At 43.0% G+C, this 27,645-nt stretch overlaps 2 protein-coding genes across 4 annotated transcripts; one reads left to right on the top strand and one right to left on the bottom strand.

Moving 5' to 3' along the window:
- Positions 1–1,015: 1,015 nt before the first annotated feature.
- LOC124035093 (carbonic anhydrase 7-like) lies at positions 1,016–16,738 on the bottom strand. 3 transcript variants are annotated; one of them, XM_046348511.1, is made up of 8 exons: positions 16,490–16,738; positions 15,935–16,132; positions 11,247–11,365; positions 5,911–6,006; positions 5,045–5,107; positions 4,749–4,904; positions 2,614–2,715; positions 1,016–1,566 (listed from the first exon to the last, which is right to left on the bottom strand). In XM_046348511.1, the coding sequence occupies exons 1-8, from the start codon at positions 16,524–16,526 to the stop codon at positions 1,480–1,482; spliced, it is 858 nt and encodes a 285-aa protein (XP_046204467.1). In that variant the 5' UTR covers positions 16,527–16,738; the 3' UTR covers positions 1,016–1,479. The 3 variants fall into 3 exon arrangements, with proteins under 3 accessions (XP_046204467.1, XP_046204468.1, XP_046204469.1); XM_046348512.1 differs by having other exon boundaries at positions 1,016–2,040; positions 16,490–16,737; XM_046348513.1 differs by having other exon boundaries at positions 1,016–2,715; positions 16,490–16,734.
- A 707-nt stretch (positions 16,739–17,445) lies between these two features.
- LOC124035871 (NEDD8-activating enzyme E1 regulatory subunit-like) lies at positions 17,446–22,781 on the top strand. Its single transcript, XM_046349680.1, has 20 exons — positions 17,446–17,657; positions 18,135–18,238; positions 18,356–18,416; positions 18,528–18,558; positions 18,661–18,732; positions 19,064–19,143; positions 19,301–19,410; positions 19,531–19,640; positions 19,746–19,808; positions 19,902–19,965; positions 20,096–20,187; positions 20,326–20,385; positions 20,502–20,635; positions 20,962–21,037; positions 21,255–21,294; positions 21,514–21,600; positions 21,725–21,817; positions 21,955–22,069; positions 22,302–22,351; positions 22,486–22,781. Exons 1-20 carry the CDS (start codon positions 17,608–17,610, stop codon positions 22,593–22,595), a joined length of 1,602 nt encoding a protein of 533 aa, XP_046205636.1. The 5' UTR covers positions 17,446–17,607; the 3' UTR covers positions 22,596–22,781.
- The last annotated feature ends 4,864 nt before the right edge of the window (positions 22,782–27,645 follow it).

The following is a 27,645-nucleotide window of genomic DNA, read 5'->3' as shown; positions in this document are numbered from 1 at the left end:
CCTCTCAGTACATTCATTAGCAGGTGTCTGGGAGAGATGAAATTAGCCTTGGGGTGATTACTAACTGGAGGGCCTGAATGTTTTGAATGTCCAGCACAAATCACTCAGGAGCAAGCTCTTGGCCAGACGGCTCTTCCAGCCTGGAGCTACTGCATCACCGCCTGGTACTGCTAAGCATCTGACCATAAGGCCTACAGAGGGACAGTGTTTCTACCCCCCATATATTTGTTTTTACACTGCTGCTACTCTGTTTATCTATGCATAGTCACTTTACCCCTAGCTCCTGCTACAAATTACCTCGACGAACATGTACCCCCACACATTGACTCGGTACCGGTACCTCCTGTATATAGCCTCGTTATTTTAGTTTATTTGGCAAATATTTTCTTAAGTATTTCTTGAACTACACTGTTGGTTAAGGGCTTGTAAGTAAGCATTTCCCCTGTAAGGTCTACACCTGTTGTATTCAGCGCATGTGACTAATACAGTTTGATTTGATATATCAGTGAGCAAACACGTCAATCGCTGACCGGTGTCTGTTCTCTCACCCCTGGGCTCAGGAGCGCACCGATTACATTTACGTATCCGCACAGCTTCTGATTAGCGAGACCGAGTTAAAGCATGGAGAGTCTTGAGAAGCTTCATCTTTGAACACGTTCACATACATTTGTACCCGGTTCAAGGTTCATTCCATACTGAAATTCCTCAAATCAATGGCTGTCAAGAAAAAAAAATCAGTGATCATGTGTACTGTTTTACGTTTACTGATTTCAGTGGACTGACTGACATGTTTCCGGAGTCATGAACGGACAGCAAAAACCATACGTGTTGGTGTTTAAAAGTTATCCACTGTAATGCATTTTGAACTTGCTCGGAGCTCATTGGGAACTTTCTCAGAACGCTTACTTCTCAGCTCTCTGTTAGACCACATGGTGGCAGCAGTGACAACTAATTCTGGGACCCAGAATTGGGACCCAGAATATTCATAAAACAATACATACTACTTAAATTAATCTGTATACTCCACACACGCCTTTTAATGGTAACAAAAAGTTTGATACATTTCATCACAGCTTTTGTTTCTGAAACAAAACAGTACTGAATCAATCTAATATTTGTAAGAGCTACAATTCACACAAAAAATGAGTCAATTAAATAGTTACCAGTTCATGCAAAATGATTCACATAGTAAATATATCATAAATAACGCTTCTCATATTGTATAATATCAATTGTTTGAAATAGATAACTCAAGTGCCAGTTCCAAGCCTTAATTCCCATGCGTAGGACAAGGCAGAGCATGTCCCCCTACCAGTTTGTCCATATTGGTAAAGTCCACCTTTATCTATTGAACAGCATTTACGTAAAACAACCATAACTCAAAACACACCAAGAGGACAGAGGAGCAATTTCTCTTACAGATGCCTCTAACCTGGGGCTCTATTAATGAGTATGACTCTCACTTACTGAGACCTTCAATTATTGCAAAAGAATTGGAGCGTCACCCTGCTTGGAACAACACATCGTACAGTAGTGTAGGAACGGACTGTGGGGAGGAGGACCGTTCTGTGGGACAGGAGAGATGAGCAGCACAAAGACATGGACATAAACCCATTACAGAAGTGTCTCGTTGACATACATATACAGCATATTATGTACGCCCGCTCCTTCATTTCTCGAAAGTGGAACTGTTTTAACCCAACATGAGCTCATCCTCTATTCAGCGTATACTTGGAATCTTTAAAGCGGATGTACAGCTGAGAGAGCACCCTAGTGCCATTCCCTCAATCACTGGGCTGTCAGGGCACGGGGAAAGTACGGCGTAAACTCTTCCATTTACAGTTGAGCAATTGAGATTTGGCAGCCGCTCGCTACCGCAATTCCACCCACAGTTGTGAGGGTTGGGTTAAAGGCAACTAAGGATGAGGTGGATCCAGTTGAAATAGCCAAGCTAAATATGGATCAACGTAGGTTACCACCAGGATTCCGACGACATGTTACAGAGCACTGGCGTCGTCTTCCAATGGTGTGGCTGAACCCCTGGGAAGAAGACATAGCACCTTGCATAGAAATACTAGCAGCCTCAACAACAACAATCCACTGGATGGACAGAAAATGTGTGTGTGTGTGTGGAGGGGGACTGTTAAACGCTTTTCACTACACCCATTTGAGGTCACGTTGTACATCTTCAAACAAAATTCAAATCAGATCAATTATTTCGCTACAGAGTTACATACATCACGCTGTTCGGTCAAGGAAATGCCTGGATGGCTTTGTGAGCAATATCTTTCACTTCATAAAAATGTTGACTACTATGTTTAAAAATATAGAGCTGTGCAGAGGGCACATAGTAGTTATAATGACTGATTCAAATGTTGATATCTGCTTCTGGCATTCAATTAAAGTGCGGTTGAAAACAATTGACCAGTAGAGGGAGATGTGATGTTTCACACCCTGGTTCTGTGTTCATCAGCAGTAGTAAAAAACTCAGACCAGGATATTCAAAGTTGAGAATAATCGCTACTCAGACATTCACTCTGGCATATAATAGACCACGTGGTCTAAGCCACATGGAGGTTATTTGCAGTCACGTTAGTCAAAGGATGCTAGCACCTTCCTGCCTTTCAGGGGTTGAGGGGGTCGGAAGTTGTTCTCCATGCATTTCCTGCTCTCTTCCTCCTCTCCGCTGAAGAGCAGCATCCTGAACTTTCCCATCTGTGGAGAGATGTTTGGAGACAGAAAGAAACACCTTATAGCCCCTGGTTGCAGTGTCCGAGGGAGGAAAAATAATAATAGCTTCTTACGTAAGAAGGGCTTTTCCCTGCTGAGTATCCCCAAAGAATTTCACAATTAAAAAAGGCCAAAACATTTCCATCCATCATGTTAATCAGCTCCCAGGGATCAAAGAATTGTGCCCCTGGAGTCCTACACTAAGGGCGAGGGAGCAGGCCCGTGCTCCCAGGCCCAGTCAGCCAGGCCAGGAACAGAGGTATGCAGACCGCATGCCGATGGACCAAAGCTGACTTTAATTACTTTTCCCAGTGCCACTGCAAAAAAAGCTGAGAACACAAAACAGGGTCAGCCCAGGAGGGGACCTGGAAGGCATGCAGTCACCTCCCTGGTAAACAGCCTGTTATAATGGCAGTGGCGTAAAGTATTAAGTAGTACTTTAAAGTATTTTTTACTTAAGTTGTTTTTTGGGGGTATCTGTACTTTAGTATTTATATTTTTTACATTTTCTTTGACACCCAAAAGCACACATTTATCAACAGAACATTCCCGGTCATCCATACTGCCTCTGATCTGGCGAACTCACTAGACATGCATGCTTCGCTTGCAAATGATGTCAATGTTGCAGTGTGCCCCTGGCTTTCCGTACATTTAAAAAACGATGCCATCTGGTTTGCTAAATAAGGAATTTGAAATGATTTATATACTTTTACTTTTGATACTTAAGTATATTTAAAACCAAGTATATTTAAAACCAAATACTTTTAGACTTCCACTCAAGTAGTATTTTACTTTTACTTGAATCATTTTCTATTAAGGTATCTTTACTTTTACTCAAGTATGACGGTTGGGTACTTTTTCCACCAATGTATAATTAAGCAGAGCTGGGCATGCACCTCGACTTTAAACAAACAGTCTACTGCTCCATATCCCTAACACAGTATTCACTTATTGCCCTAAGGCTGTAGCCTACTTCCTTCAAGATTAATGTTAATAAAACAACAAGTTCATCTCTCTTTTTTCAAGCTACATGAGCACCTGCAAAGGGAGAATCTAGCCTACAGTAATTCAGAGAATATGCACTGCACAGCTACGTAGTAAAGAATCTGGGTGTGTGCGTGACTGTCACGAGCTCCGGGGTAATGCCCACTGTTTGATTGGAGCTTAACCTGTGACACCTGGATCCACAAAGAGTTCTTTCAAATCTAGGGTTCCCACTAGGATTACAGCAGGCCACTGCTGCAGCCCTCATTTGAGTCCCCTCACACACAGAGGGACTGCATGGCATCCAAACCACACATGCAGTAATCCACTCAAAGCCATGGCTGAGTCTACTGCCCTGGCATCCTCCAATCAAAGCCCTCCGTCTGGAGAAAGCCCAGCCACAGTAACAAAGATGGCTCAAGGACAGCCCCAGCTCAGTCACTGGTGGTCATAAAGCCTTCACATTGATGTTTCAAATCATTAACCGTGAGGTGAGGGGAGAAATGAATTGGTATATTGTAAAAACAGATAGGGTTCGTTTACATAGGGCAGCCCAATTCTGATTTTTTTTTATCACTAATTGATATTTTGAGCTATCAGATCTTTTTCAGAGCTGATCTGAAAATATCTGTTGTGATTGGTCAAAAGACCAATTAGTGGAAAAAATATCACAATTGGGCTGCCACAACACAGCTATAGTGTTGCAAGTGAGTCATCAAAGTGAACCTTGACATACTTTTACTTGTCAATTTCAGTGTTTCAGAATAATTACTTCAACAGACACTCCCACATAAATCAGTGTAAAAACCTCAGTGCCTTTTTCTTTCTTGAACTTTTGGAGGAAGGGCAGAGGAAGGGCAGAGCACCCACCGTCAGGGCAGACGGCGGTCATTCAAATGGTTCATCATTTACATCACGACAAAAGCAGTGGTTCACTGTGGTTTCCCTAAGCGGAGACCCCACATTTCCATAAGCAGCGATATCTCCATATTGGTAGTATTGATTCACCCCTATCAGATGGCGAGGGCTCCCACCTGTTTCTCTGAAACTACGATTGGCTCCTTCAGAACGATCCAGGTGACACTCTCGTGAAGAGGCGGCGTGGTCAGTGAACCCGGGTAGGTCCAGAAGTGGAGGCTGCTCGGTAGGAGGCACTTGGGATTGAAACCTTTGAAATCTGCAACGCTTCCCTGGGTGCAAATAGAACAAAGAATGGGATGAGAAAAATGGATTATGCCACACTTAAGATTAGTCTTTTATCAAATGCCCTGTTGAATCATCCGAGTCACTTGTTAGGTGAATCATTCTTTTGCATTAATGTCAGACTTACCTTAAACTTCACCTTGTATAAAGCATCTGTTATCTTGTGTAAACCTCTGTGTTCACCTCCGATCTGTAAACAAAACACCTCCCCTTTTTTAGCTCAACATTCATATTGTCATATCTGAGAAAATATGATGCTTTCCATAAACCTTCTAAATATATTACAGTATATTACAAATGTTTTTTACCATCATGCACTGTATGCGTACTCTGAGTGTACAGGAACACCTTCCCAATATTGAGTTGCACCCCCTTTTGCCTCCTGGCACCCACTGCCATTCCTCATTCAAAGACACTTAAAATATTCTGTCGTCTCGCCCTTTCACCGTCAATCGCACACATACACAATTCACGTCTCAATTTTCTCAAGGGCTTAAAAATCTATTTATCCCGTCTCCTCCCCTTCATCTACAGTGATTTAAGTGGATTTAACAAGTGACAATGTCTTTCACCTGGTCAGTCGGTCATGGAAAGAGCAGGCGTGCCTAATGTTTTGAACGCTCTGTGTACGTCAATGTTGTTATCAATAAGATATTTCATAGACACATACATTTTATACTTTGCATTATGTCAATACATTGTCTATAAAAGTGTGTCACATATTCTCCACATGGTACTGGTATGACTGAACAATCTTCAACACAAACACGGGTAAAAATGTTTTCGTCCACTCTGTTCAGACCAAAATCATAACATGTTTTTACATTGTTCCTTCAGTGATTGCTGATCTTCAGTCTAATCCCTGTTAAAACAGAACTTGGTGAAGCAGAAAGAGATTCAATTCCAAAGCAATTTACTGGCTGGCTGATAAACAGCTGCTGGCTGATGCGGGAGGAGGTGGTAAGCTGGGTACCCCGGGGGAGATCCTCTCACCTCTAAAAAGATGCCAAGGACAGCCAGGCCATCGGGGGCTGCCGCTGCCTCCCCAAATGTCTTGTACTTGTCTGCATTCCAGTGCACCAGATGAAGCTGCAGGAGGAAACAGGGAGGGGCAGCAGGGTTAGGGACAAGCCTGAGCCAAGCACCCACATTCAGGGAAACACAGCTTCGTATCAGGTACTAAACAAACCAGTTGCCTAGTACAGAGGTCAACCGAACCAGAGAAGGGAAAACTACTTCTTGGCAAATATAGATGCAGATGTACAGTGCAGTTGGAAATTATTCAAACCTCTTGACTTTTTCCACATTTTGTTACGTTACAGCCCTATTCTAAAAATCTATTAAATTATTTTTTCCCCCCCCCTCATCAATCTACACACAATACCCCATAACGATAAAGCATATTTATGCAAATTAAAAATCAAAAACAGAAATAAACTCACTGTCAACCGCATTTATTTTCAGCAAACTTAACATGTGTAAATATTTGTATGAACATAAGATTCTACAACTGAGACAACCTGAACATGTTCCACAGACATGTGACAAACAGAAATTGAATAATGTGTCCCTGAACAAAGGGGGGAGGGTTCAAAATTAAAAGTAACAGTCAGTGTCTGGTGTGGCCACCAGCTGCATTAAGTACTGCAGTGCATCTCCTCCTCATGGACTGCACCAGATTTGCCCGTTCTTGCTGTGAGATGTTTACCCCACTCTTCCACCAACGCATCTGCGAGTTCCCAGACATTTCTGGAGGGGAATGGCCCTAGCCCACACCCTCCGATCCAACAGGTCACAAACGTGCTCAATGGGATTGAGATCCGGGCTCTTCACTGGCCATGGCAGAACACTGACATTCCTGTCTTGCATGAAATCACGCACAGAACAAGCAGTATGGATGGTGGCATTGTCATGCTGGAGGGTCATGTCAGGATGAGCCTCCAGGAAGGGTACCACATGAGGAGGATGTCTTCCCTGTAATGCACAGAGTTGAGATTGCTTGCAATAACAACAAGCTCAGTCCGGTGATCCTATGACACACCACCACAAACCAGGACGGATGCTCCACCTCCAAATTGATCCCGCTCCAGAGTACAGGACTCTGTGTACCGCTCATTCTGTCGACGAGAAACACAAATCCAATCATCACCCCTGGTGAGACAAAACAGTGACTGGTCAGTGAAGAGCACTTTTTGCCAGTCCTGTCTGGTCCAGCGACGGTGGGTTTGTGCCCAAAGGCGACGTTGTTGTCAGTGATGTCTGGAGAGGACCTGCCTTACAACAGGCATACACGACCGCAGTCCAGCCTCTCTCAGCCTATTGCGGACAGTCTGAGCACTAATGGAGGGACTGTGCATTCCTAGTGTAACTCGGGCAGTTGTTGCCATCTTGTGCCAGTCCCGCAGGTGTGATCATCTTTCTTTTGGTATTTTTCAGAGTCAGTAGAAAGGCCTCTTTAGTGTCCTATGTTTTCATAACTGTGACCTTAATTGCCTACCGTCTGTAAGCTGTTTGTGTCTTAACGACCGTTCCACAAGTGCATGTTCATTAATGGTTTATGGTTCAATGAACAAGCATGGGAAACAGTGTTAAAACCCTTCACAATGAAGATCTGTGAAGTTACTTGAATTTGGAGTTTACCTTATTTACATTCAGTACCAGTCCAAATCTTTGACACCTACTCAGTCAAGGGTTTCTCTTTATTTATACTACACTGCTCAAAAAAATAAAGGGAACACTAAAATAACACATCCTAGATCTGAATGAATGAAATATTCTTATTAAATACTTTTTTCTTTACATGGTTGAATGTGCTGACAACAAAATCACACAAATATTATCAATGGAAATCAAATTTATCAATGCATGGAGGTCTGGATTTGGAGTCACACTTAAAATTAAAGTGGAAAACCACACTACAGGCTGATCCAACGTTGATGTAAAGTCCTTAAAACAAGTCAAAATGAGGCTCAGTAGTGTGTGTGGCCTCCACGTGCCTGTATAACCTCCCTACAACGCCTGGGCATGCTCCTGATGAGGTGGCGGACGGTCTGTGGTGCAACGTGGCGTTGGTGGATGGAGCGAGACATGATGTCCCAGATGTGCTCAATTGGATTCAGGTCTGGGGAACGGGCGGGCCAGTCCATAGCATCAATGCCTTCTTGCAGGAACTGCTGACACTCCAGCCACATGAGATCTAGCATTGTCTTGCATTAGGAGGAACCCAGGGCCAACCGCACCAGCATATGGACTCACAAGGTGTCTGAGGATCTCATCTCGGTACCTAATTGCAGTCAGGCTGCCTCTGGCGGCCCCCCCAAAAAATGCCACCCCACACCATGACTGACCCACCGCCAAACCGGTCATGCTGGAGGATGTTGCAGGCAGTAGCACGTTCTCCACGGCGTCTCCAGACTCTGTTACGTCTGTCACATGTGCTCAGTGTGAACCCGATTTCATCTGTGCAGAGCACAGGGCGCCAGTGGCGAATTTGCCAATCTTGGTGTTCTCTGGCAAATGCCAAACGTCCTGCACGGGTTGGGCTGTAAGCACAACCCCCACCTGTTGACGTCGGGCCCTCATTACCACCCTCATGGAGTCTGTTTCTGACCGTTTGAGCAGACACATGCACATTTGTGGCCTGCTGGAGGTCATTATGCAGGGCTCTGGCAGTGCTCCTCTTGCACAAAGGCGGAGGTAGCGGTCCTGCTGCTGGGTTGTTGCCCTCCTACGGCCTCCTCCACGTCTCCTGATGTACTGGCCTGTCTCCTGGTAGCGCCTCCATGCTCTGGACACTACGCTGACAGACACAGCAAACCTTCTTGCCACAGCTCGCATTGATGTGCCATCCTGGATGAGCTGCACTACCTGAGCCACTTGTGTGGGTTGTAGACTCCGTCTCATGCTACCACTAGAGTGAAAGCACCGCCAGCATTCAAAAGTGACCAAAACATCAGCCAGGAAGCATAGGAACTGAGAAGTGGTCTGTGGTCACCACCTGCAGAACCACTCCTTTATTGGGGGATGTCTTGTTATTTCCTATAATTTTCACCTGTTGTCTATTCCATTTGCACAACATCATGTGAAATGTATTGTCAATCAGTGTTGCTTCCTAAGTGGACAGTTTGATTTCACAGAAGTGTGATTGACTTGGAGTTACATTGTGTTGTTTAAGTGTTCCCTTTATTTTTTTGAACAGTGTATTTTCCACGTTGTAGAATAATAGTGAAGACATCAAAACTATGAAATAACACATGGAATCATGTCGTAACCAAACGTGTTAAACAAATCAAAAGATATTTTATATTTGAGATTGCCATCCTTTGCCTTGATGACAGCTTTGATTCTCTCAACCACCTTCACCTGGAATGATTTTCCAACAGTCTTGAAGGAGTTCCCACATATGCTGAGCACATGTTGGCTGCTTTTCCTTCACTCTGCAGTCCAACTCATCCCAAACCATCTCAAATGAGTTGAGGTCGGTAATTGTGAAGGCTAGGTCATCTGCTGCAGAACTCCATCATTCTCCTTCTTGGTCAAATAGCCCTTACACAGCCTGGGAGTGTGTTGGGTCATTGTTCTGTTGAAAAACAAATGATAGTGGGACTAAGTGCAAACCAGATGGGATGGCGTATCGCTGCAGAATGCTGTGGTAGCCATGCTGGTTAAGTGTGCCTTGAATTCTAAATAAATCACTGACAGTGTCACCAGCAAAGCACCCCCACACCTCCATGCTTCACGGTGGGAACCACAAATGCAGAGATAATCCGTTCACCTACTCTAAGTCTCACAGAGGGTGGCTACTTTGACGAATCGAAAATATATTTTGATTTGTTTAACACTTTTTTGGTTACTACATGTTTCCATATGTGTTATTTCATAGTTATGCCTTTACTATTATTCTACAATGTAGAAAATTTGTAAAAAAATAAAGAAAAACCCTTGAATGAGTAGGTGTGTCCAAACTTTTGACTGGTACTGTAAGCATTCAGACCCTTTTACTAGGCGACTTGAGGTGCTCCCCGTTTCCATTGATCATCCTTGAGATGTTTCTACAACTTCATTTGAGTACACTGGTGGTAAATTCAATTGATTGGAGATGACTTGGAAAGGCACACACCCGTCTATATAAGGTCCCACAGTTGACAGTGTATATCAGAGCAAAAACCAAACCATGAGGTTGAAGGAATTGTCCGTAGAGCTCCGAGACAGGATTGTGTCGGAGGCACAGATCTGGGGAAGGGTACAAAAAAATGTCTGCAGCATTGAAGGTCCCCAGGTCCCCACAATTCTGAAATGTAAGAAGTTTGGAAACACAAAGACTCTTCCTAGAGCTGGCCACCAGGCCTAACTGAGCAATCGGGGGAGAAGGGCCATGGTCAGGGAGGTAACCAAGAACTTGGTTACTCTAACAGATCCTCCAGAGTTCCTCTGTGGAGATGGGAGAACCTTCCAGAAGGACAACCATCTCTGCAGCCAGATGGAAGCCACTCCTCAGTAAAAGGCACATGACAGCCCGCTTGAAGTTTGCCAAAAGGCACCTGAAGGACTCTCACGCCATGCAGAGCGTCACGTCTGGAGGAAACATGGCACCAATCCCTATGGTGAAGCATCATGCTGTGGGGATGTTTTTCAGCAGCAGGGACTGGGAGGCTAGTAATTAGTCGAGGGAAAGATGAACGGGGGCAAAGTACAAAATGATCCTTGATGAAAACCTGCTCCAGAGCACTCAGGACCTCAGACTGGGGTGAACAGGACAACCTTCCAACAGGACAACGACCCTAAACACACAGCCAAGACAATGCAGGAGTGGCTCTGGTTGGGCCACTCAGGAATGTCCTTGAGTGGCCCAACCAGAGCCGGACTTGAACCCGATCAAACATCTCTGGAGAGACCTGAAAATAGCTGTGCAGCAACGCTCCTCATCCAACCTGACAGCGCTTGAGAGGATCTGCAGAGAAGAATGGGAGAAACTCAGCAAATACAGGTGTGCCAAGCTTGTACCCATGAAGGTTCATACCCAAGAAGACTTAGACGGTAATCGCTGCCAAAGGTGCTTCAACAAAGTACTGAGTAACGGGTCTGAATATTTACGTAATCTGATATTTCCTTTTTTGTATGTCAAGACTTGTTTTTGCTATTGGAAATTATGTGTAGATTGATGAGGGTAAAAAAAATATAATTTAAAAATCTATTTTAGAATACGGCTGCAACGTAACAAAATGTGGAAAAAGTCAAGGGGTCTGAATACTTTCCGAATGCACTGCATGTCGGGGAAGATGTGGTTACCTAGGCTCCGTCTGGGTGATTAGGAGGGGGAAAACGCTCACCTCTGAAGCGTAGGTCTTCCCTCGGACGGTGTGCTCGGAGCCTTGGCTGCCCTTCCCGCCCCAGTGGAAGTGGAACTGTTTCAGCCGGTAGGCGTTGTCAAGGGGGCCTGCCCTGATTACTGTCAGGGCAGAGGACGAGAGTCAGCCAGCCAGCCACTGCCATGCCTCTATGCTCCTATGCCTGGCACAACACACTAGACAAGCAGGCAGGAAACACCACATACCAGGCCTGGAAGAGCAACTCAACCTGGCTACACCTGCCACTGCTCACTAAATCACTCTTGCTAAGCTGATACAGATCAATGACACTGACAGACACAAGGCACATTGCCCTGCAACCACTGTTTTACTACTCCTCCTAATTTGGCTAAACAGGTTATGTATTACAACAACTCTGTCCTCATGAAGGCCTTACTTTCCCTGACATAAAACAAATGAGTGTATTTTGAGCATGCGTCCTGATATGCCTAGGATTTGTCCTGTAACTAACTGGTCTAATTGGGGTGGTGCTGGGGATAAGGGCCCCAGGATAGACATTGTCAGGGCTGGGCTCAGTTAGTGACAGTGTAGGACAGGGCAGTAAGTGACTAATTCTGTCTGATACCACTGGAGCAAAGCCATGCAAAGCACACACAGGTGCACACAGTGTACCCATATACACACACCGACGAGATCTTTGTGATGGCAGATGAAGAGAATGCCAGAGATCGGAATGTCACAAACTAGGTTTCCTTTCATCTAATTGGTGACAGATTTTTTTATGCTAATATTCTGAAATAATTTTCCCACCAGAGATGGGTTTCCATCAAATAGACATATTGAGTGCGTCATGACATGGTGCACATTAAAATAACTTTTAGAGTGAAATTCACATGTACCTAATAAAATAAAAACAAGTTAAATGGGTTTCCATCGCACTCTGTGTGGCCTTTTCATATATTTTACATGTGATATAATTAAGATATTCAACTTAAACATACAATTACAGAGCAAGAAAATATCCTAAATATAAACCATCAACTTTGTGAATACCATTGGTGTTAAATAGGAGGGTTTCAGCAGGAAATATCCTTTATTTAAAAAAAAAATCACTCATTTATTTTTCTATGTCAGTGTGTATTTCTTGTCAATGTAATTCTTGTCAAACTGGTGGCAGTTGTAAAAGAAAGTCAATTGTTGCACTTGCAGAGTACATAAAAAAATAATGGCATTGCTTGATTAGATGTTTTTTTCTCTTCTCTTCTCTTGAGCCATGTAAATCTACTAGAAATTCATGGACAATATGGGGGCATATATAGTAATTAAAAATATATATCCAAAACGAAAAAAAAAAAACATTCATTTTTTTTAAATACAGTAGATTGGCCTATATTTTCTGTTATTTACAAAAATGGTATTCTTGCCTTTTGTGCTGTTGTCTGTGCCCAATAATGTTTGTACAATGTTTTGTGTTGCTACCATGTTGTGCTACTGCCATGTTGTGTTGCCATGTGTTGCCACCAAGCTGCGTTGTCATGTGTTGCTGCCATGTTGTCTTAGGTCTCTCTTTTTATGTAGTATTCGCCCTTGCCCTATATTTTTGTTTTTAATTCCAGCCCCCGTCGGAGGCCTTTTGGTAGGTAGTCATTGTAAATCAGAATTTGTTCTTAACTGACTTGTTTAGTTAAACAAAGGTTAAATAAAAAAAAAAAAATACTGAAGATTCCGGTAACTTCGGTAAACTTTGGTAGCTTTGCAACCTTAATCAAGCGCATCACTGTGCACTTCACCACCCTGTGAAGATCGTAACTTATTTCATAAGTAGCCTAACAAACTGCATGCTTTCCAGAATCATTATGGGAGGACAACACGTGACTCCACGTTTGCTTCGATATGATTGTTATTAGATCAATATTTGCACAAAGACGTTTCCGCCATTTCTCGCATAATACATTTTACTTCCAAAAAAATTATCACACCATGTCGAACGGACAAATTGTCTGTTGACATTTATCAAATTGATCCTGCATTTCAGTTTCCATGAGCCCGGTTGTGACTTTATTAATGCGTCTAATAATTCATCCGCATGAAACGGTTGGGTGGATAAGAATGGCACCTGAGTAATGTGTGCTTTAGAGCATGTTCCTACGTTTCCTGAGTTACTGAGACACCAGGCATGTACACACATGTACAAAAAAGGTACACACCATAAATCACACCACACAACCACAAAAGGGAAACAGGACAAATGGGCATGCATAGGTGATGGAACTTCCAACCAAGCCCGATGGTGAAAGTATAGGGAAGTCTATCGATCATAAGACCATGTCATGCAGAATGGAATTTGTTTGGTTTCCTTTGAATTCGTTTTCATAGTGATCTACACCTGAGCCAAACAGCCACACTTTGTTAATACTGAGAAAAATTAGTCATGGTGTTCGTATGAGTTTTCCTTGTTTTAGTGTTGGTCAGGACGTGAGCTGCTGTGGGCATTCTATGTTTTGTGTCTGGTTTGTCTATTTCTATGTTTGGCCTGATATGGTTCTCAATCAGAGGCAGGTGTTAGTCATCGTCTCTGATTGGGAACCATATTTTAAGTAGCCTGTTTTGTGTTGGGTTTTGTGGGTGATTGTTCCCGTCTCTGTGTTTGCACCAGATAGGACTGTTTAAGTTTTCACTTTTCTTGTTTTGTTTAGTCTGTTCATGTATAGTCGTCTTTATTAAAAACATGAATAACCACCACGCTGCATTTTGGTCCGCCTCTCTTTCACCAGAAGAAAAGTGTGCGAGTGTAACGGATGTGAAACGGCTAGCCTAGTTAGCGGTGTGCGCTAAATAGCGTTTCAATCGGTTACGTCACTTGCTCTGAGACCTTGAAGTAGTGTTTCCCCTTGCTCTGCAAGGGCCGCGACTTTTGTGGAGCGATGGGTAACGACGCTTCGAGGGTGACTGTTGTTGATGTGTGCAGAAGGTCCCTGGTTCGCGCCCGGGTATGGGCGAGGGGACGGTTTAAAATTATACTGTTACACGAGTGCCTTTTTAAATGCATTTGCCACATGCTTTGTAAACAACTGGTGTAGACTAACAGCAAAATGCTTACTTACAGGCCTTTCCTAACAATTTAGAGAGAAAAACTGAAAAAGAATAAGGAAAAAAATACACTAAGTTTACAGTAACTTGGCTATATACACAGGGTACCAGTACAAAGTCAATGTGCAGGGGTACGAGATAAGAGTTAGGACACCTTTTTGTTGTAGGCGTTCAGTTACCACTTTTCAAAATACAAGCCCCAACTTACTTGGTTGTCATTCTATTCAGACCCTTGGTTCCAATGACCTTTTGATGCCACAGAAGCAAAGCAGCTCTCCTCATGTTTTATTCGTCAATGACTTTGTTTACTTGGACTGTCAGTTTAAAAACAGATATGACGCAACTATACAGATTACCTGATGTGGTCAGATGTCTGGTCTGGCAGAAAGACACTGCTAGAGTTAAATACTGGCTTCAATATATCCACAAAAACACATCTCACTGAATCATACAGTCCAGTAGGAGGGGCCTTAATGATATACAAATTTAATTGGTCTATCCATCAACCACATTTTGATAGCGGTTGTGATTAAGTCTGCAAATCCAAAACATATTTTCAATGAATAATATTGAACATTGAAGTTTCCTGGAAATAAAACTAAAATGCTGTGTCATTTAGGGCATTCGGCTTCCACAATCTACTACACTGCTCAGAATGGACGACGGTGGAGAAATCTGCTGTCAGTGAACTTTGAAGCAAAAAACAACAGTGACTAAGACCATGCTAAGTGTAAGCTAGACATTGTAATAAACGATTCATCTGCATACTGCACGTAGGTAGAATTGCATCCACTAAATAAGTGTCACATGTGCATGCAAGGGTGGTGGTTGTAGCATGATAGTACTACTACTACACAGTACCCGTAACATAATGGTGTCCCCTTACCAATACAGTGGTTGTGTTGGCTAATGTCATAGTCATGAGTGATGAAAGTGTCCAGAAACAACCACCCACCCCTCACAATGATATAAATCAGTGATAGAAAAAAATGCCTGGGCTGGCTGACTTTCACACTCAGTCTAAGTTGAAGGGTTGTTGATCGAATCTGAAACAATACTATATCTCAATATCTTGTATTCAGTGGTGTAAAGTACTTAAAAAAATAAAAAATACTTTAAAGTACTACTTATGTAGTTTGTACTTTACCATTTCTATTTTTGACTACTTTTACTTCACTACATTCCTTAAGAAAATATTGTACTTTTTACTCAGTACATTTTAGTTGACACAGTTACATTTTGAATGCGTAGCAGGACAGGAACACGATCCAATTTATGCACTTATCAACAGTACATCCCTGGTCAGCCCTACTGCCTCTGATCTGGCGGTCTCATGCTTCGTTTGTAAGTTATGTTTGAGTGTTGTAGTTTGGCTTAATATAAGAATTTGAAATGAATCATACTTTTGATACTTAAGTATATTTTAAACCAAATACCTTTTAGCCGTTAACGCAAGTAGAACTTTACTAGGTGACCTTTACTTGAGTCATTTTCTATTATAAAAAGGTATCTTTACTTTCACTCAAGTATGACAATTGGGTACTTTTCCCACCACTTCTTGTATTTCTCTTTGCATTCTATATGAGCTATAGCGATATCTTCCCCTCTGTTGCCGTTACCTGTTTTGTCATCGGTGTCATCAAACTCCACTGTCACAGAGTGGCCGTTGTTGCAGATGTTGATTGAGTTGCAGTGGTCGTAGGAGACGAATATGGGAGGCAGGCTGGCATCGTATACAGTGTTCTCGGGAACTATGTCTATGGGAGACTGGCGATTGCCATGGGCGATGGGATAGTTTTTGTGCCATGCATCTGGACCTTAGAAACAAAGATGGTCAGAACTGGACATGACAACATGTAATGTAAGAAAGGAGCTCTAGTCATTCACCATTTTACAAAAACTTTTTATTTTATTTTAAAAATCAGCCACTGTCACCTGTCGCTTCATAATAATAATGTCAGAGGTGACATAGTTCAAAACATGAATGTGATTATAGCCTATTGCCATCAGAGAAGTATTTAATCAAATATGCATTCAGTCTTGCAGAGAAAAAAGCCCGAATGCCTGTCACTCGCAGCGCACGAGCGTCCCCAAACAAGGTCAGCGCTGAGATGCGGTGTGTTCTACAGTAGCGTGCATAGTGATGCTCTCCCAGGTTGGTAGGTTTTACTTACCGTCCTCCTCTCCGTATCCCCAGTGACGCCCTGTCATTTCGATGATTCCGCTTAGATTCACCTTATCGATATGCTGACTAGCTCACAGTCCAGACTGCACGAACTGATGGGATAAATGGCGTGACGAAGAGCAAGTGCTGGCGTGTGAGCAGTGTTAATGAAGTCTGGGAGTTGAGGTTGGGAAGGATGATCAGGTGGCAATCGTAATGATCCTTCCTTGCCACGCCCTCTTTTAAATTCCACTGCTTGATTTATGTTACTGTACTTCAAAACATCTAAAGAAAGACCCCCTTATTTATGATAATTAGACCTAGTACAGCAGCCAATTAAGATACACTTTCCTCTGGACTAACGAAGTAACATGTTTCACATGTTTTAATGATAATGCATGGCACATATTTCAATGGGTAAAGTGTTGTTTTACATTTCCAGTTTAAACGCATACCTAATATGTAAGCAATAAGGCACGAGGGGTGTGTTATATGACCAACATACCTGGCTGTTTTTTACGCACGACACAATGCGGAATGCACAGCCCTTAGCCGTGGTATATTGGCAATACATCTCAAACTCCTGAGGTTCCTTATCGCTATTATAAACTGGTAACCAACGTAATTAGAGCAGTGACAATAAATGTTTTGTCATACACGTGGTATGTCTGATATACCACAGCTGTCAGCTAATCAACATTCAGGGCTCGGAACCACCCAGTTTATAATAATGATTATATAACCAAGATTTTAAAAAGTTGCATCTAAGTGAACACATCTTATTATAACATGTCATTCAAAATGTATGAACAAAGTCAAGGTATAATTGTTTTTCCCAAACCAGCCAAAAAACGATGGCACCGTGCAGCACCCATATTATAAAAGTGTTGTAAATCAAATTCCTTGATTAGTTTGAATGGGTGGTGGCAACTGTGGCAGAAATAATTAATAACATTTTGCGCAGGTTTGAATCGATTGAATACTCTCTATTACTCCATCTGGTGGTCAACTGTAGTTAAATCGAAAATGCAGCTCTGAATTTACAACTGCGTTCACCCACTTGTCTCTCTATCGAATCAGCGAATAGAGCTATCAAATTAACTGGTGGGATTCTTCTCCAAGCGGACCATGGCAGCGACTAAAACTGCTAAAGAGCAGAAATATGATAGACAATTGAGGTATGTAAGGATAGAAATAATGTGCAAATTGTACAATTATTTGTTAAACGTATATCGTTGCACGAGTTAGATATATATCCACTGACAAACTGCAGCTAGCTAACGTAGCAAGCCCAGTAACGTTAACTCTTTATGCTTGATAGTCTATTCTCTTGGGCTAACGTTAACTCGGCCAGCTAGCGAACTATCATATGCTTTACAATTATAATAGCTAGTTACTGTAGCTAGTCTTCACTGATATACTAGCTAGCTAGCTGTACTATCACAGTCAGCTGGTAGCTATCTGCTAGTTAGCTTCTAGCCTCGTCATCTACTATCAACAACACCAGCCAGGATTGGTGTCGTTCACTGACTGAATCTCAAAAAGGTTTCCTTGTTCTCATCTATTTACCATACCAGATGAGATAACAGCTAAATAACAAGGCATTGGAGATTGGCAACATGGTCGTTGACATGATGGCCTGTTATCCATTTCAGATTGTGGGGAGACCATGGCCAAGAAGAACTTGAAAATGCACACGTATGCCTGATCAATTCCACTGCATCCGGGACTGAAATACTCAAGAACCTTGTGCTTCCAGGTAAATGTTTCAATATTTGATTCTAGAAAATACCGATGACCAGGAGTGAAAAACACTGCTCTAAGGGAATGCGCCATGATAGGCTAGCCTACCTAAGCTGGTTGCTCTCTTCATCAGGCATTGGAGCATTCACTATTGTCGATGGACACAAAGTCTCCGGGGAAGACGTCGGGAATAAGTAAGAAAGTGATAGGCTAAGTGTTATCACCTCATTGATGCACTTTTGATCTTAAAATGTTTTCTACAATAAACTGTCTTCACCTTCAATTAACTTTTCTTTTCTACTCAGCTTTTTTCTTAGCAACAACAGCATAGGAAGGGTAAGCGATTATAACCTAATGGTATTCTACTCTATCAATATCTCAGCTCTACCTGCATGCATAATGTCATAACAAGTCATCTGGGATGATGTGGTTTTCCAGAATCGAGCCCAGGCTGCCACAGAGCTGCTACAGGAGCTGAACACTGATGTATCTGGGAACTTTGTGGAGGAGGTTTGTTTTCAACTATGAGCAGTTCAGCAGTTCTCCATGAAGAGGGCTGTCACAGCTTTCCCTGGCACAGATTTTGTCATATTGTCAGAAAAACAAAAGCCTAGATTTGACTTCAGGATCCTCAGGGTATTGAGTTAGATCTGTGTTAATTCCAATCCAGGTGTGACTTTAACGCTGCACCAGTTCAGTAGCCGTTGATGTCTCACTGTCCACAAAGTGCACGTTGATTGTATTGATTTCTGAGTGTTCTATAACAAGCAGAGCACTTATAGCAGATACAAGTCTTGTTTGTTTGTCTTATTGTGATCTGGTCTTTCATTTTCCATTATAGAGCCCAGACAAGCTCTTGGACAACGACCCAGAGTTCTTCCACAGGTTTACCCTGGTGATTGGTGTCCAGCTGCCAGAAAGGTGTGATTCATCCTCATATTCCTACACATTTATCTATCGACATACATTTCAATATAAAGATTTTTATTTTATATTTATGATAGTCTTACAAAGTAACATCAAGTATGAAAACATTTTCTTGTCATGTAAATTATTATTTTTTGTTTTATTTTCACAGCACTTGTTTGAGACTGGGGTCGGTGTTGTGGAATGCAAACGTACCTTTCCTGGTGTGTAGAACGTATGGCCTCGTCGGTTATATGAGGCTAGTAGTGAAGGAGCACACAGGTATAGTACACCTTGTGAGTCATGTGTGTATTGCTGAATCTAGTAATGGTGACAAGCACTGTGTTCTCTTGCAGTTAATCTCAAACACTCAAACAAGTTGTTTGCGATCACTCCCTCTAGTGATTGAGTCTCATCCAGACAATGCCTTGGAAGACCTGAGGCTTGACCAACCATTTGCAGAACTCAAGAGCCACATCCAGTCCTACGACTTGGAGGGAATGGGGAAGAAGGTGTGTTTGGGCTGTCGTCCATGTTTGTTGGCCGTTTTCTTTAGGCCACTGTTGCAATTTGGTCCTCCTGGTTCATGTATTTTGTTATGCTCTTGTGTTCTGCAGGATCACAGTCATACACCATGGATCATCATTGTTGCCAAATACCTAGAAAAGTGGTTCAGTGAGGTAATACTTCTGTGACCAACAATCAAAGGCACATTCTACAGCACCCTATGATGTACAAGAGCGCTGACAAAGAATACATCCTTTTTTTTCTAGCACAATTTTCAGTTACCGAAGAACTACAAAGAGAAGGAGGCCTTCAAACAGCTTATTCGGCAAGGTATTTCACTTGACATAGATTTTTCTTGACATTTACATTTTCACCTCAATTTAGTTGTGTACAGACACCATCTTATTCAGATTATGCCTCTGTAAATGGTTTGTGTTCTCATGATACTTGGTTTCTTTAGGAATCCTGAAGAATGAGAAGGGAACTCCCGAGGATGAGGAGAACTTTGAGGAGGCCATCAAGAACGTCAACACGGCCCTTAACCCAACCAAGGTGGCTCTTCTCATACCCCCCCACCACACACACACACTCCTTTCAAGCCGTATTATGTTCATCCGTGCTGCTGGTTGCATGAGACCACTGGAAGTTGCTACTCTGTCAACTTTTCTAACTCTTCTCACATCTCTGTAGATTTCGAGTGGCGTTGACGACCTCTTCAATGGAGAGCAATGCAATGACATTACATCACAGGTTACTCAAAATATGACACGTCTACTCAGGCCATGATTGAAGCATCCTGTGAAGGATTTCTTTGTACGTTTTAATATGTGACTGACTGTTGTTCTGTCTTTCTCTGCTATATGCAGACTCCAGCCTTCTGGGTGATGACACGAGCAGTGAGGGAGTTTGTGCAGAACGACGGCGGAGGAAACCTACCTGTACGTGGCTCCATTCCAGACATGATTGCGGACTCAGAGAAGTTCATCAACCTCCAGAATGTGTAGGGAGTGATTTATATTATTCATGTATATAGCAAGTAGCCAGCCACCGATTTTTCATTTTAAAAAGTCAATTATTTGCTTTGGGTTAATAGTGAGCACAGGTCAATGCTTTTGAGTTGGGGCATATCGTGGAGAGGACCGTCATTGCATAATAAACCAATGTCCATAGCTAAATGGTAGAATTGTATGTACCAAACCATATGACGCTGCGATTTCCACTGTTTACGATTGACTGGGCCTTGATCTTATTTCCACGAGGTATGCTTTTTGCTGGCATAATCATCATAGTTCTGACCTAGGCATTAATGCAGGTATATATTTTCAGTTATAGAGAGAAGGCAATGCAAGATGCTTCCATCGTGTCTAAGCATGTAGAGTCTCTCCTGCAGTCTGTTGGAAAGGTATGTGGACCTTATTCTGCAGTCTCGGGGATATTTCATCTCATGTAATGTCAAAAACGCATAATAACTCTCCTGCAGTAATACTTATGTAGCAGTATGCTGCATTAGTATCAACATTTTATTACCTTTTTGATCGATTGTAAAATAAGGTTTGATTTCTGATATTATCTAGCTAAATGGGGGTTGATTTCTTTGTCTTTTTTTCCCCTTGCCAAAGCCCTCAGAGAGCATATCTGAGCAGGACATCAAACTATTCTGTGAGTATTCTGACGAGCACACAAACAATCATATATAACGTGAAGAGGACTTATAATATGGCAGGAATGTAAATTGAATACTCTTAACTCATTGAACAATAACTCAAAGCGCCATGTTTGCCATACAATAGTGTGGCTGCACTTTGATGAAGCCATGATGAAAGGGAACCCTGCAGTAGGTTGAGCCCTCGTGCCTGTGCTGTGTGTTTCGGTCTGCAGGCAAGAACGCTGCCTTCCTGAGGGTGGTGCGCTGCAGGTCTCTGGCTGAAGAATACAGCGTGGAGACGGTCAATAAAGATGCGATCAGTAAGTCCCAACACCGTACAGACTCCCTCCTTGATTTGGCCTTTTTTGTTTCGCTTTTGCGTCCCTTTAAAAAAAAAATGTGTGTTGGTAGTGTGTACTAAGATGCTGCTCTCTCTCTCCTCAGCCTGCTCCATGGATGGTGCAGATGGAGAGATGGTGTTGTACCTTATGTTGCGCTCTGTGGACCGTTTCTATCAGCAGCACTCCCGCTACCCAGGTACGGCTCGGCTGGCGTAGCTCTGCCCCCCAACACAACTGTTTTGTCACACACAGCAGAACGAAACGGTGTTCTGCCATGTTAACCTGTTAATCTCCAGACAGGTGATATGTTTTTTTCCTCTCTTTATTTTGAAGGTGTCTACAATTACCAAGTAGAAGAAGACATTAGCAAGTTGAAGCTCTGTGTGAACAGCCTTCTGCAGGAGTACGGCCTCAGCGTCAGTGTGAAGGATGACTACATCCACGAGTTGTACGTTTTGTGTGTAGTGTCCAGTCAGCTGTTCTGTGCAGAGACGATGGTCGTTTTAACAATTCATGAGACATACAGCCCACTGCAAGACCTCACTACAGTTTTTGTGTTTCATAGTTGTAATTTCGCCGCAGTATTTCCATGAACCATAAAATGGCTATAAGAGGGTATCAATCAAGGAGAGGAACATGATTTAATAATCTACATGTCATTTCACTTTGTTCTTCGACAGCTGTCGCTACGGTGCTGCTGAGCCACACACAGTGGCATCTTTTTTGGGAGGTGAGTTCTACAGGACTTGGATCCTATTATGGTCTAGGATCCTCATGCTATTCTGTTATGGGTAATCTTTTTTGTTTTCTTGGGAGTTGGTGCAAATGTACCGTCTTCAATATGCTTTCAATGCGTTTCCTTAGGATCTGCTGCACAAGAGGCCATCAAACTCATCACTCGTCAGTTTGTTCCCTTCAACAACACGTTCGTCTACAACGCCATGTCCCAGACAACTGCCACGTTTCAGCTGTAGAAAGCTATTTTCCTCCTCGATGACATGCACTTAACCCCTCTTGTAAAATATATGAATGGAATGTTGCAGTGTAGTACTGAAACAAACTGAAAGTTTGGGTAGGTGGAGCACTTTGTTTGTACTGTACGTTTCCACATATTATTATGTTGTGATAAACTGAACAACTGTTTCCGATATACTTTTCGATGTTCGTGTCCTGGCTGTTTTTACTGTTTGCTCACATGTTGCTGCGCTTATTAGGACCTTAAACATGTTTTTTTATTTTTTTATCTGCCAAATTCAAACCATTCAAGAAATGTCCCGGGGTTTGAATTATTTCCCCTAAAGATATCCTGCACTAAACAGACATTGACATTTTGAGGTAAATACATGTGGTGTATATTAGACCCCCCCCTCCTCCAAGGAACTGTTATTGTGCTCCAACGTCTTGTCCTGATGGGCAACAGTCTGGATATGGTCATTTATATTGCCAGCAGTAGGGGTCACATGGGCCTGTCCAAATCAAAATGAGCTGACTATCATGTGAGCTTCATGTTAAACAAGCAAAATGTCCACCCTAATTTGACCATGATTGTGTACAATTGCCAACACATTGGCCCTCATGGCCTGATGGTGATATAAACTGTGAAAGAAAATCGGTACCTGTTGACTGGTAGAATAACCCCAACATGGCACAAGTGTCTCTAGATGTAAAAAAAAAAAAACAAATCACTAAGCTGTGTAACATATTGTTGGTTTGGTTCCTCTCCCAGTTCAGACTATAGAGTGTGTGGAGTGGTGTTTGTCACAAAATGCAGTGTGTGTTCTGTGGTGAGCAGGCACTCTGCTGACTCCACACTTGGACCAGAAACTCACCATAAAGATGTCTTGGACTACGGCTGCCCCCCCCCCCTAAAGAATAAAAACGCTCTGTATTTTGTTGCGGTACATAAATGCCTGCACAGTTTGATATGAAAAAGTGAGACATTGGTGTAATATCATTCCGATTACATTCAGTAGAGGGCGCTCTTTCCCATGTTTGCAGGGTGAACATGTTAGTGTAGGCACACTCAGGATTATTGTGTTGAGTGAATAATTCCTGAATGCTGACTATATAGCTCACGCTGTACCAGACATCATTAGCTATAAGAAGTTAATGAGAAGCCTGCCTCAACCAGTTATGTTGATTAGTCACTATGTTCTTGTTCAATGTCCCAGTCTCTGGAAACATTGCTGCTGCTCAGTAACATTGAGAATAATTATGGCCACTTCATTGCCTACATATGATCTGGTTTGTGTTGCAGCCAGCCAAGGCCCTATAACGATAGAGTCTGTATACTGAAGGCCACTGTTACGTAATTGTGGGCTGCTTTTGAGTATGCGTTGGTTGGTTGCTTAGAGGGCACTGACATGTTTTTCATTTGTTGTGTTTTTGCCTGCAGGATTTAGCTGAGTGGAAATTTGCCCTCTGCAGATTTTTTTTTCTTGTACGACCCCCGCCTCCTTCCTGAGGAGGACGGTGCAGATCACGGTGTTCGAGCCGCCTGCCAAAATGTACTTAGGCCATTTCCCAAACAGAAAGTTTCATCTTCTAAGATGATTGTGTTTGGAATGCCAGTTTTATTTAACCAGGCCAGAATCTAATCTACACGCACAGTTGGGGTTGGACTGCATGGGCTCTCGGCAGGAAGCAGGAGCGCTAAGGGTTACTTTCTGACCTTCACCGCTCCATCTGTGGATGGGACAGACTGTTTCTAAAATGGCTTGGCTCCAACTCTAACTCCAGAGACTATTTTTGTCTCTTCTAATCCTGACATTTTGGGATATTTCAATGTTGCGATTTTATCTCATCTCTTCATCTGAGTTGCTAATCGCCTGTCCCATAAGGCCATGTGTCTCAAGTACAGACCTGATTCTATCTCACCCGGGTTTCATGGCACTTGCCAATCTTCCCCAGGCTACGCAGCTCGGCTGTATAATTTGCCACGCCGCTGAAGTGATGTCTCTGGCAGTTTCTCTCTCTTCAAGGACCTGTTTCCCAGCTCCGGTGACCACATGAGCCCAGCTGAGAACATCAGTCAAACCTAGCTGGTGTGCAGCGCTCTGCACAGCTGTGTCAACACGGCCGCATGACGGTGGAGACCATTTCAAACACACAGAGATGGCTTCAACTCCCTTTTTCATGCTCGTTGTGCGGCCTTTGTCGGGGCCCGCCAGTTGCTTGTGTCTCGATGGGTTGGCGCATTGGGACAGCCTGTACTGGAATTAAACACAGACCTGATCCATGTACAAGATGGTGCCATTGTGAAACATTTGGTCTTAGTTACACAACAATGTGACGTGACATGATGTGTGCTTGATTTTAATCGTCCTGTCTTACTGTCACCATGGGTCTCCGGCATTTTTCCTCTATGTGCAACTGCAGTGTAAGAAGTGTTTGAGGGTTGTGCGTTATGTTAAAACTTTGCAGAGGGTACTGGCTTGCCAAATGCCAATTCATGTTCCAAATAGCCTTTGAACACGACATGATTGATGTGTTGTTTATCCTACTGTCATATCATCATACTAATATCAATTGACTGAATTGATTTTAGAGATTGAAATACTTGGAAAAGCCAGGTAAATGACTAAAACACAGTAACATGTTTTCCCTCCACTGTCCTCATCGAGCGGTGCATGTTCATTTTTTCATTTGGATTGCTCTATTGGAACAGGGCATCAATGGAGCAAGAGTCATGTCTCCCACCTTCCCCATGGATAGAATACGACTGCAGCACAGCAGCTTGTGTTCATTAATATGGATGACCGTACGCAATAGCTCTCAGGACACAGTTACACAGAGGACAAAACTACCAAACCCCTCCCTCAGACGCAGAGCTTTCTTATCTGTCACAAACTAAGGGAATCCAGACTAAAAGGCTCGAGAAATCTTCACTCCAGTCAGACCAGTGTGACCCAGTTGACGACAAATGGACTGGGTCAAAGTGTTTTTATGATCTTCAACAGACCATTGCATAATAATATTCTGGATTTACAGTTTAAAGAGACAGTAACTCCATATCACTGCTATGGCTAACCATCCAAACAAACATTCTACCATGAAACTGTGGCAACTGGGAATTATATCAGCGGTAGAAACAGGTGGTAGGATGAAGGTAATGCCAATTTTATGAATAGTTCTCTTAAAATAAAATGGTATTCGTCGCATGCTTCGCAAACAACAGGTGTAGTTTGACAGTGAAATGCCCTTCCCAACAATGTGAGAGAAAGAAAATCGAGAAATAATAGAAAAATAAAAGATGTAATAATAAATACACAATGAGTAACAATATCTTATATATGAAAGAGGTACCAGTACCGAATCAATGTGTAGTGGTGTGTGGAAATTGATGTAGATATGCACATATAACTGTAAAGTGACACATAATAAACAGTAGCATGTGATGAGTCAAAAACATGAAAAAAGGGTCGATGCAGATAGTCCGGGTAGCTGTTTGGTTAACTATTTAGCAGTCTTATAGCTCGGGAGTCTAAGCTTTTCAGAGTCCTGTTGGCTCCAGACCTAGTGAACCAGTACCACTTGCAGAGAGAACAGTCAATGACTTGGGTGGCTGGAGTCTTTGAACATTTTTAGGGCCTTCCTCTGACACCGCCTGGTATAGAGGTCCTGGATGGCAGGGAGCTCGGCCCCAGTGATGTACTGGGCTGTACGTATTACCCTCTGTAGCACCTTGCAGTCGGATGCCAAGCAGTTGCAATACCAAGCAGTGATGCCGCCAGTCAAGATGCTCTCAAAGGTGCAGCTGTATAACCTTTTGAGGATCTGATGGCCCATGGCAAATCTTTTCAACCTCCTGAGAGGGAAAAAGCGTTGTTGTGGCCTCTTCACAACTGTTGGTGTGTGTGGACCATAATAGGTCCATAATGATGTGGACACCGAGGAACTTGAAGCTTTTGACCCGCTCCACTACAGCCCCGTCGATGTGAATGGGGGCATGCTCGGTCCTCTGTTTCCTGTTGTCCACGATCAGTTCCTTTGTCTTGTTGACATTAAGGGAGAGGTTGTTCTCCTGGCACCACACTGCCAGGTGTCTGACCACCTCCCTATAGGCTGTTGCATTGTACAGGAGTGGACCAAGCACGCACCCCTGATGGGCCCCCATGTTGAGAGTCAGTGTGGCAGATGTGTTGTTGCCTACTCTCACCACCTGGGGGTGGCCCGTTAGGAAGTCCAGGATCCAGTTGTAGAGGATGGTGTTCAGTCTCAGGGTCCTGTATAGCATTTGGTTGTTGAACGCTGAGCTGTAGTCAATGAACAGCATTCTCACGTAGGTGTTCCTCTTGTTCAGATGACTGAGGGCAGTGTGGAGTGCTATAAAGATTGCGTCATCGGTGGATTTGTTGGGGCAGTATTCAAATTGGAGTGGGTCCAGGGTGTCTGGGATGATTGTGTTGATGTGAGCCATGACCAGCCTTTCAAAGCATTTCGTGGCTACAGATGTGAGTGCTCTGGGGTGATGTTCATAAAGACATGCTCCGTAACTTTGGCAACTACTAAGTCTTTTTTTAATGGGCTGGATGTGTCAATGTCTAGTTCATACATGCATAATCTATAATCTTATTGTTTCAGCCACAAAATCCCTAGTTTGAAAGCAACTGTTTATCTGGAAGCTATGCTGTGCCATTTCCACTACATTTTTCCCCAAGTGGGCCAGCTTCCTTGCAATTTGAGTTTAACCAATGAGCTTCTGCCCCTCGCCAATGAGTGACAGCTTGCAAGATGCACATAATGCACCCACAGCAGAGCAGAGATAGAGAGCTAAATGACGTGGTGCGCATATCTGCACATATTACGCAATTTTCAGTGACCATTTTTGGCTCACGACCGCTACTTTCAGAACTTCTGGCTAAAAAGTATACAAAAGTACCAGAGAATCCCTTTAATGGAGTTGTGTATGCTCTGATGCTTCCTGTAGAACACATGCACATCCTATGTAGCTGTTCTGATTAAATAGACACAACCTCTGGCACGTTTCCCATAGATTCATCCTCCTTCAGAGGTGAAACGTTG

This window comes from Oncorhynchus gorbuscha, linkage group LG05, assembly GCF_021184085.1.
Source record: "Oncorhynchus gorbuscha isolate QuinsamMale2020 ecotype Even-year linkage group LG05, OgorEven_v1.0, whole genome shotgun sequence".
Lineage (NCBI taxonomy): Eukaryota > Metazoa > Chordata > Actinopteri > Salmoniformes > Salmonidae > Oncorhynchus > Oncorhynchus gorbuscha.
This window is presented reverse-complemented; position numbering and strand designations above follow the sequence as displayed.